The sequence below is a fragment of the Rhagoletis zephyria genome, unplaced genomic scaffold (assembly GCF_001687245.7).
Source record: "Rhagoletis zephyria isolate East Lansing unplaced genomic scaffold, Rhagoletis_zephyria_1.1 Rzeph_scaffold_00661, whole genome shotgun sequence".
NCBI classification, from domain to species: domain Eukaryota; kingdom Metazoa; phylum Arthropoda; class Insecta; order Diptera; family Tephritidae; genus Rhagoletis; species Rhagoletis zephyria.
In genome coordinates, this window is record NW_016157745.1 from 191,891 (window position 1) to 202,807 (window position 10,917).

General features: G+C 40.8%; 1 protein-coding gene across 1 annotated transcript; it reads left to right on the forward strand.

Annotated features, from left to right (window-relative positions):
• Window positions 1–3,025: 3,025 nt before the first annotated feature.
• LOC108360946 (uncharacterized) lies at window positions 3,026–4,775 on the forward strand. The gene is made up of 3 exons (XM_017613440.1): window positions 3,026–3,137; window positions 3,472–4,234; window positions 4,334–4,775. Exons 1-3 carry the CDS (start codon window positions 3,026–3,028, stop codon window positions 4,773–4,775), a joined length of 1,317 nt encoding a protein of 438 aa, XP_017468929.1.
• The last annotated feature ends 6,142 nt before the right edge of the window (window positions 4,776–10,917 follow it).

The following is a 10,917-nucleotide window of genomic DNA, read 5'->3' on the forward strand; positions in this document are numbered from 1 at the left end:
TGAAATGTTTGTTCTGTCCTATGTTGTCAGAGGTTAAATCACTTACGGGGGGCCACACGTGCATGTAATTATACAAATCCAAAAAAATTCCATGTACAAAATATATTTGCGTGCAATGGCAAAACTCGCCGCTGTAGCTATTGTCTTGTTTATCAGTTATCACGTTTAGGGGAACAAGTGCAGAATACGGCCCGTTAAGGTAGAACAAAGCGAAAAATTGGGCGTGGTCCGCCCTTTTTCCTGATTTTACTGGTATAAAAATTGGTGCAAACTTATATTTTCAGTGATATGGAGGGATGAAGGGGGAATTTTCGAAAATTTCTATATGTCAAAAAATTCCTAACCGAATTTAAAAAAATTAGTATCGTTGCAAAGGTAAATGAAATCCCTTTTTTTAATATGCATATTAATATACTTTATGTGGATAAATTTCGAGAAAAATCATTTAATAGAAAAAAATATATTTTTTTTGAAAAAAAATACATATTTACTAAATAAAGGTGTAGATAACTACTCACAACGCTATAATAGTTCAAAAGAACATTAAAATACCTTTAATTTGGTATATAATTGTTACACAAACTCTTTAACCCTCAGGCAGTAGAATTCTCCTTTTTGTGCTGCCAAAGAAGGGGGGCTGAACACCTTTTGCAGAGAACACCTTTCTGCGTAGGCGGCCTACGGCCGCACTTAGGGATTATAACCCTCAGGCAGTAGAATTCTCCTTTCTGTGTTGCCAACGAAGGGGGGGGGGGCTGAACACCTTTTGCAGAGAACACCTTTCTGCGTAGGCGGCCTTCGGCCGCANGGATTATAGCCATCAGGCAGTAGAATTCTCCTTTCTGTATTACCGAAGAAAACAGCCGTCAACGTATGGTCATTTCTCCCTTCATGAACACCAGTAAAACAAAATTACTCACGGTATTTAGATCTAACTATGTATAAAATTAGGAAAAATTAAGGCGGATCACGCCCATTTTTTCTTTTTGTTCTAGCTTAACGGGCCGTATTCTGCACTAGTTTGGTAGTACTGATTGTAAGCTGTCAAACCAAGCTTCCGTTTTACCACGATTAAATCGCCTTTATCAACATAAAATGTGCATATTTTTTCATCTGGTTTAATCCGCTAAATTGTTATGCAGTTTCGACCGCTTTTAATCGCTAACATTCTCGTCCTTCGTGCCGGATCTCGAAGTCGTGTTATTTTTCTTGCAAACCGCGCTATTTACGCTATTTCTGTAAATTTATAATAGGTTTGTTCGTCGAGCAAAAAATTTGTACGAATTTGTACGAATTATCACGATTTTTGCCCAAATCGCGTTCGTGCAGACCAAAAAATTATCCAACACTCAAAAATTGTGAGAGCAAAGTGACAGTTCTCTTGGAGAGAAGTTGCAAATTCTTGCTGGAAAAAATTTTGCCAGCAAGAATTTGCAAACACGAAAAACATGTGGTTGTGGCGCATGGTTGCATTTTTGTCTACAATAATTTGAATAAATTAGTTCGTTAAATTTAAAAATTTATAAACACGAGCGATTTTTTTATGAAAAAAGGAAGTAAATAATTGTTGATATAATTAATTTAGTTAATTCCAATGATTTGAACTTAATTCGGCTGAAAAAAATGGTATTCGCAATCGGAATGCAATTGCAACCAGAGTCGATTTAAGAAACCCGACAGCTAGTACGATGAAGAAATTGAAATGTATGTTAAAGAAAGTCAGAACAACAAGAAATATACATGTATATCCTGTTTTTGGCCATCCGAAAGAATTTTAAAAATTCTATAAAAATTTTTTATGTTTGAAATGCAACCGTGGACGCCAGCTGGCAGCGAAACTTGCAAATTCCTGCAAATTTGCGTTCGTGCAGAAATTTGCAAGTTTCTCAACTGAGAGAGAATTTGAGAGAATTTTTTCTTACTCTCTGATATTTTGAGTGTTGGATAATTCTTGCTGGATTTTCGACGAACAAACCTATTTACATACATTCGCGTTGCACTTACATGCAAAATTCTCGATTCCGCTTTAACTCCATTAAGCGACATTTGCGGTCGAGTAAAGCAGATGTGCTTTCGGTGGACGTTGAAGTGCTCTCCACGCATCTACAATTATTGGAAGAGCAGTGGGTTCGTTTTTGCGAAGCTCAACAAGAAGTGGAGCTGGCATGTGGCGACGAGAACACTCCTATTGAAGAACAATCGCGCATACAATGCGAGGAGTGGTATATAACTGCAAAGGCCATCTTTAAACGTCTTATGTCATCGCTCATACAACCACCAACACATTATTCTGCGCTGCCAAAGCTGCAGTTGCCCTCGTTTTGTGGTGATCCTACGGAATGGTTGTCCTTCCACGATTCATTTTGTTCGCTGGTTAACGCGAACGCAACCTTGTCGGACGGGCAAAAACTGCCGTATTTGCGTAAGTGCTTGAAAGATGAAGCACTTAATTTGGTGAGTACTTTTTCAGTGTGTGACAGTAATTATCGCTAGGCCTGGGACTTTTTGACCTCAAGATACAAGGTCATACGAGTCATGGTGGACAGTCACATACGGGCTCTGTCATCGATCGAAAAAGCGAGCAAAGACTCCGCTAAGGCAATCAAGCTCGTGCTTAATGCTACATTGCAGCATGTCGGTGCGCTACACGCGCTTGGTCGACCAACCGAGTTCTGCGATGACTGCCTTATCCACCTAACTGTATCCAAATTGTCATACGAAACCCTCAAACAATGGGAATTGTCGCTTGTGGCTGACGAGTTACCGTCGTTTAACGCTCTTCGTGAATTTCTAGAAATTCGTGCACGCTCTTTGGAGATGCTACCGCTTACGCCTGCCACACAACATGTAGCCAAGTAGAAGCATGTGACGTCGGCAAGGCGTCTGCTTGCGCTTATTGCAGCGGTGACCACAAAATATACGTTTGCTCAAAGTTTAGCCGACTCGACGCAAATACTAAACTTTCTGCCATCAAATCTCAAGGTGCTTGCCTAAACTGTCTTAGCAAAGGGCACATCCTTGCGAAATGTCGCTGTTCATCATTGTGCCGCATCTGTCGACAACGCCATCACACGCTGTGGCACGCAAGTTTCAACAACCAACAGGAATCAACCGCTACAAACGCAACAAGCCAGCACGTTAGTGTCACGTCACGTTACGCTGATGCTGATCGTGTCACTTTGTTGGCAACCGCCGCGGTCTTAGTACAAGATGACGCTGGTCGTTGGCAACCAGCTCGTGCTCTTCTCGATAACGGCTCACTCGCCTCATTCATAACTGACGCCTGCGCTCAACGACTTCGACTTCCCAGACGATCATCATCCGCTTACGTCACAGGTATAGGGGCTACCCAAGGTGGCCGTACCAAGGGAGAAGTAACCCTATGCATATAAGCGCGATCATTAGATGCAAACTTCCTAGTGAGTACATTCGTATTACCCAAAATTACCAATGATCTTCCATCCACCGCAGTACCGACACCACCGTGGCCGCATGTTCTCGATTTATCGCTGGCTGACCCAAGTTTCGCAGTTTATATCCTTATAGGCATGGACGAAGTGGACAAAATCCTACTAAATGGGTTAAGAAAGGGTCAACATGGCACTCCAATGGCGCAAAACACTGTGTTCGGTTGGGTATTGCTCGGGAACGCGACCAATTTACAAAGGCAGCCCAAATCTATAACCACCTTACACTGTGACACGCAACTAACCGAGCGGGTCAACAAGTTCTGGGAACTCGAAGGGTTACGTCCGAGAAAGCATTACACTCCCGAAGAACTCACCTGTGAACAACTTTTAGACGACACTACCGAGCGAGCTAACGATGGTCGATACATCGTGCGCTTACCACTGAAGAAATCCGTACCGATATGTGAATCTAGAAGTATTGCGGTCCGAGCATTGCTCCGAATGGAGAAGAGGTTTGCTACTGACAAACAACTCTATCGAGATTATTGTAAGTTCATGGAAGAACTTGTTGACTTAGGCCATATGGAGCTAGCTGGTGCCGTTACAGACGACGCGTACTACATGCCGCATCATGCCGTGGTAAAACATTCAAGTGCCACGACCAAGCTCAGAGTAGCATTCAACGCGTCCATGAAGAAGACGTCATCCGGAAACTCGCTCAACGATGCTCTGATGGTAGGGCCGCAGCTAGAACGAGACCTATTCTCCATACTAGTTCGTTTCCGCACGCATCGCTATGGGCTGATCGCGGACATCGAGAAAATGTAGCGCCAGGTTTACTTAGCAAAACAAGACGCTGACTATCAACGTATAGTATGGCGTGAGAACTCATCACAACCCATTCGCAATTATCGCCTTCTAAGAGTAACGTATGGAGTGGCGTCGGCATCGCATCTTGCTGTGAAATCGTTACATCGCGCTGCGCTGGATGTAGGCGATGCATACAAAGGGGTCGCTGGTGTCTTTACAAGGGATTTCTACATGGATGATTTGCTAACGGGGTCGGACTCCATGCATGGCTTAATCACGCTCCAGAAAGATGTCGCCTTCGTATTGTCTCGGAGCGGTTTTGAATTGCGAAAATGGGCCACGAACTGTCAGCCGTTACGAGAACGAATACCGCACGTTTCCAAGCAAGTTTTGCATCTTTTAGCTGAAGGAAATAAGATCCGCACTCTGGGCTCCGTTTGGCACACCGATAAAGATTTGCTTTCTATTGCTGTCAATCTACAAGAATTGCCTGACCAGATCACAAAACGCGCGTTTCTATCCGACTCAAGCAAGACATTCGATCTGCTTGGATAAGCCGCGCCCTGTACAATTCGCTAGACACGTCGCGTCGGAACATAATCCTGCTGATTGCGCATCGAGGGGCATCACGCCTTCCCAGTTGCTCGCGCATCCTCTATGGTGGCATGGACCGCCTTGGGGCGAGCTCACAGCGAACCTTGGCTTTATCTCTCAATACAGCTCAACACCAACCTCAAATTGAAGTCGTACAAGATGGTGTATCTAACGCAGACCAGTGGCGAATGGGATCTTTTGACCAGATACCACTCGTTCAACATACTCAAGCGAGTAACCGCTTACGTAATCCCCTTCGTAAAAAACTTACGAATTGCCGCCTCTCGCTCTAACGCAGAGGAACGAAGACTGGGTTCACTAACCTGCGCAGAAATTCAAGAAGCCGAATTAGTTTTGGTAAAGTATGTCCAATCTAACGCCTTCGGGTAAGAAGTTTCCAATTGCAGATCAAGGAAGCCGGTACTCGTTCGGAGCAGTCTCATACATTTGCAGCCGTTTCTGACCGTCCTACGTGTAGGAGGTCGCATCGAAAACGCTACACTTTCCAACGATGCTAAGCATCTAATAATACTGCCAAAGGGGTCCTCGTTGGCAAGGATAATCGCTGCCGAAGCGCATATCACAACGCTACATGTTGGGCCTCAAATAATGCAGGCTACGCTTCAACGTCGATTTGGGGTCCCCGGTGTTCGAAGCCTCGTTCGAGGTATATATCGCAAATGTGTTCGCTGCAAACGTCTCAACCACAAGCCGTTGCAACAGCTCATGTCCCAACTTCCGCTCACCCGTGTAACTTGTACACGGTGTTTTTTCGATTTTGCTGGGCCTTATGCTTTGAAATTCTCCCACGGAAGAGGTGCGAAGTCTACGAAGGCATACATTTGTTCGTTTATATGTATGAGTACAGGCGCAATGCACCTGGAACTAGCAGGTGACCTTTCTTCAGTTGCGTTCATCGCTGCCTTCAAACGTTTCACCAACCGACGGGGGTACTGTCAGCATATCTACTCTGACAACTCGTTGGTGCTGAAAGGGAATTACGCATCGCATACGAACGCTGCATCAGTGACGCTAAGCTGTCTTAGTATTTCACTGATACGCATACTACTTGGCACTTTAATCCACCAAACGCCCCTCACATGGGCGGTTATTGGGAGGTTGGCATAAAGCGCGTCAAGTATCACTTAAAGCGTGCGCTGAATTCGACACTTCTGGCGTATGAAGAATTCGCAACTGTGCTAACTGAGGTCGAGGCTTGTGTGAACTCTCGTCCTATCTGCAGGATATCCACAAATATTAGCGATTTGGAAGTTTTGACTCCCGGTCATTTTTTAGGTGGCGAACCATTGAAGACGCTCCCCGATCCCGATGGGGAAATGTTCAAGGGTTCTCTTTTCCAACGATGGCAACTCGTCACGTCAGAAAGACAACACTTCTGGAAGCGCTGGCGTGATGAATATCTTGTAAACCTTCAGCAAAGAACAAAATGGTTCCGCTCAACGCCAAATTTGCAGAAGGACGATGTGGTTGTCATACACGATAACAACGCCCCACCTACCAAATGGAAACTTGGGCGTGTACTTGATAGCCATCCCGGCTCCGACGATCGCGTGCGTGTTGTCAGCTTAAAGACCGCAGAAGGTGAACTTGTGAGACTCATTTCGAACCTAACGCTGCTGCCGAAAAAAATTGATATCTTTACTACGTGAATTTCCACTCAATGTAAACTGTTCAAGGCGGCCGGTATGTTCGCGCCTAACTGGCAACCCTATTGTAATGACCTGGTGGTTAGGGAGTACTCATTATAGTGTAATAAAACGACAAGAAATTTGTTGTCGTACAGTCGAGCGCTTATGGAATATTGTTCTTTATTTATTAATTCTTTCCTAATTTATACAAATTTAAACTTATTTAATTCTATGTTTCCTTATTTACTATAATACATATTTATTATACTTCTTACATACTAGTCTTACAAACACATGTATGTATGTGCAGCCAGACACTTATGCACATACAAATGCACATTGGCTTAGCTTAGCAAAATATGCTTATGGGAGAATGCAGTGTAAGCAGAAATCAAGCATTCCATAATAATTCGTGTGAACCACAATTTGTTTAATGCACTTTTGGCGCGTGTGGAACTTTGTTATGTAGATATGCATTTCTGATACACTACACCTCCTCTCTTTAAAAGAATGCTTATACATTTGTGAGGTCAATGTATGAGCATTCTATTTCAATTAAAATTTATGACATAACTACAAATTACTTGAGTTTCTTTTAATTACTATGTGTGTCTTTTTTTCATTTATTTGTTTATTTATTCATGCGGTATATTTTTATGACATAATTAAATGTAAAATCGGTTAGATTTTTATTTTAGTATGAATGTACATTCTTGTTGAAGCTATTTATTTATTCGTGCAGTATATTTTTGTGAAGTGATTAAATGGAAAATTAATTCTAAGTTTTGTGTTTACGCTAACAAACTGTAATGTCCGTATTCTAACAATTTAAGCCTATTTTTATGTATTATGATTTTCTAATTTTTATTACTTCAAGTATAATTGTTTTTCTTATCTATATTTTCTACTCTATAGGGCCCTTTGTATTTACTATCTAATTTATGACCTGTTTCGTCTTTAACTAGTACTAAATCTCCTACATTTTTTTCCTTACTTAGAGTACTTCTATCATAATTAATTTTTTGTCTTTGCTTAGCTTCTTGCACTAATCTTTTAGCTCTTTGCTGTGCTATTTGTAACCTGTATTTTATTTCTTTGTCGTAGGCCTCATAATTGTATACTGGGCTAACTATGTTTTCTTGTAATGGCTGGTTTTCATCAAGGAATATTCGCTGACTACATAACTGCCAGCGATGTCATTCTTCCAGTGTTTTCATCACATGCCATAAACTGCCATGATACCGATTGAAAATGATTGACAACAGTTTTTGGAGTCAGTCGACTGACATGCCGTTTCCACTGCACATGGCAAAAATATTTTGTGAGAAGACCCTGGCCAGCTGTTTGTCAGTTTGAAGTTTGAATAAAATAGATCGAAAGCAAATAAATAAAATGATTAAAAGGAAAATCGCAGTGGCCGGTGCGGCATTGTGTTTAACAATAACGCAAAAGGTGGTGGATACGACCGGGTTTGACCCTGAGAAAAACAAGTGGGTTTTACAGCACACTTCGTTTGAAACTGCGGGAACAAGATCCCTTCTGGTTTCACAACTTTTTGCGGATGAACGTGGAGGATTTCAATTTTTTGGCAAATCATTTGACTCAGCACATTGGAAAGAAAGATTCTCGGTTAAGGGAATCCATCTCAGTTGGAGAAAGATTGGCGGTGACGCTGCGATACTTAGCGACTGGTGATAGTTTTGGAAGTTTGATGTCTGTGTTTCTTTTGGGGAAAACAACAATTTGCAATATAATACGCGAAACCTGCGAGGCAATTTTCCGAACCCTAAAAGATGATTTCTTAAAAGTATGTAGAGTTTTGTGTTTGCATTTACGATCTGAACAGAAAGTGTTATATATTTTTTGTTTTGTTCAGATGCGCTTTGTGTAACCAATGTCACACATACATGCATAACATCGATGAGGTGCTCCGAAATATGAACTTAACAATAGAGAAAAATAGTCAAAATATCCAAGAGTGTAATGATGACTTCCAGGAGTCGCAAAAAATGCAAGTGAAAGAGCTTAAACTTCTCTTGCAATCAATAGAGAAAAAATTTGGGGAACGCATTGATGCAATGCAAAGAGTACAAAAAACCTGTGAGGCGAGTATTCTCGAAGTGAACCAAATTAAGTCAATAGCTGACGGCGTAAAAAAGCAAAGCCATGATCTTTGCGAAGCCATAGTGCGCAATGAAAATGAGAACAAAAAAATTTGTGAAGAGATAAAGAAATCGGTGACTGCTGACGCGTTAGCAGGTCAGCGGGCGAAAGCCACTTACGCGAATCTCTTTAAAGGTAACACTGCGAAAGATAATAGGCTGCCGAAAGTAAATAAAGAGAAGCCATTAGTTCTACAACCAAAAGAGAAGCAGGAAGAGGGAAAAACAATAGAAGATTTGAACAAAAATGTTGACCCCTCGAGCTTGAAAATTAATAGTGTACAGGGCAACAATGATAGAATACAAGATTGCGCCAATGAGAGAGGATTTTTGAGCGTAATTTTTGCGTGACGTCATCTTGGTGCAATTGCGAGAGAGAAATGCCAAAACGCATATAAAAATATGTAAACAATGCAGAAAAATGTGTTAATTTTAATATTACATGGCCCAATTTTCAATAAATATTCAGGAATCAATAAATATACAAAGATTGATTAATTAGGAACACGTAGCAATAATTTTGGATATGTAGCCCTTTAGATAATGACGATTTTTAGCACATGAATAAATGGATTTATTAACCGTGTTTGCAAAGTGTGCAGCAATATGAATTTTTGGACTTACCATTTTAAAAAGCCATGCAGAGTGCATATTTATATTTGTGGACGGTAGCCAACCACCATAAACTCCACAGCTGTTGACTCCACAGCTTTTATTTGATGACTTTTGTACCATTTCCGAGAGGATGCATGCTTTTTTGGAAGCAAATATTCTATGTCAGTAAAACATAATTTAAGCTGAACTTTAAATGTATAATAGTTTGGGCACTGCTTCGTATTAGGTACGTAACAGCGCGGTAAGATACCGCTTGAATTAGCGCCTGGCGACCTTATCCACTGGTGCATTACCTCATACCAGCACTAAAAGAATCAGGTACTAACAAAAATAAGTAGGTAGTGAAGTTCATGTATCTATTTACTGTAGAAACTGCTTTTGTATGTATGTCATTGCCAGCAAACTAAACCAGCAACTGTCTACATTCACCATGGAAATATACCTACTACAATTCAGCTCATATCTCACATAGCAAAAAGCTCGATTTGGTGTTTAATGCATATTATCGCCGGCAGAACTGCTTCCATTTTTTCGGCAGGTTTGCGTCCGTAGGAAACGGAAAAAAACTTATATAGCACGCTTTCCTTTTGTTTTCACTATTACACTTTGCCACTGCACACTTCATTTTGCTTTTTAATGTCTCAATAATTGTTTAAAACCACGCAGAAATATTAACGCACAAATATTAAAATTGTTATTTGGTTTTTTCGTATGCTCACATTCAACAATTGCACCAAGATGACGTCACGCACACAGCTCATTCTGTCAAAATCACAAAGAGCGGATTAGCGGTACCGCGATTGGCGCAATCTCTATTTCTCTCAATCGTGTATACAGGGGAGGAAAAGTGGGGCTGTAGTAATACAAACGGAAAACGAGGCTGAGCGTGAAAAAATCAAAAAGGCAATAGAGAATAAAATGAGTGATAGATATGAAATACAAATCCCAAACGTAGCCAAGCCAAGGTTCATGGTATATAGAATGAGCTTTAAACATGAGAATGAGCAGCTTTCGGATATGATAAAAAAACAGAATGAATGCTTCAAAAATGTTAATTTCAAAATTTTGAAATGTTTTGAAACAAAAAGAGGCAATGCAAAACATTATAATGCGTTAATAGAAACAGATGTAGATGCCTTTGCAGCCGTGCTGGCAAGCGAGAAAATAAACATAGGTTGGGAAAAATGTAGAGTCAAAGATGGAATGGAAGTTACTTTCCGTTTCAAATGCAAGGGATTTAACCACATAGCTGCGAAATGTAAAGCCGATGAGGTATGTTTCAAGTGCCTAGATAACCACAAAACTGTGGAATGTTCTAAGGAAACATTAAACAAATGCATAAACTGCATTCGTGCTAATAAAAAATTTAACTTAGGGCTTGATGAAAATCATATGACCTTTAACCGACAGTGTCCTGTATACCAGAAAAAGCTCGAGCATAAAAGAAATACTGTAAATTACTAACAATTACAGCAAGTTTGTGGGGACCCTAGCGTTGAGTTTACGTCTCGCTTTCTATGTAATCGTAGGCAACAAACAATAGTTAATTCAAAGATGTCTAGTAAGATAGCCGTAGACATCGGATTACCACAGGGCTCAGTTTTGGCACCCCTACTCTTTAATATATATATAAACGATATTAAAAGTTCTCTCAAACATTGTAAAATAAAACTCTTT

Excerpts from the sequence above, each read along its gene's own strand:
- LOC108360946 (XM_017613440.1), top strand. The coding sequence starts at position 3,026 with ATGTCGCTGTTCATCATTGTGCCGCATCTGTCGACAACGCCATCACAC. Across the intron at positions 3,138-3,471 it reads CAAACGCAACAAGCCAGCAC|TACCGACACCACCGTGGCCG; the intron begins GTTAGTGTCACG and ends CATCCACCGCAG. Across the intron at positions 4,235-4,333 it reads ATCGCGGACATCGAGAAAAT|AGTAACGTATGGAGTGGCGT; the intron begins GTAGCGCCAGGT and ends TCGCCTTCTAAG.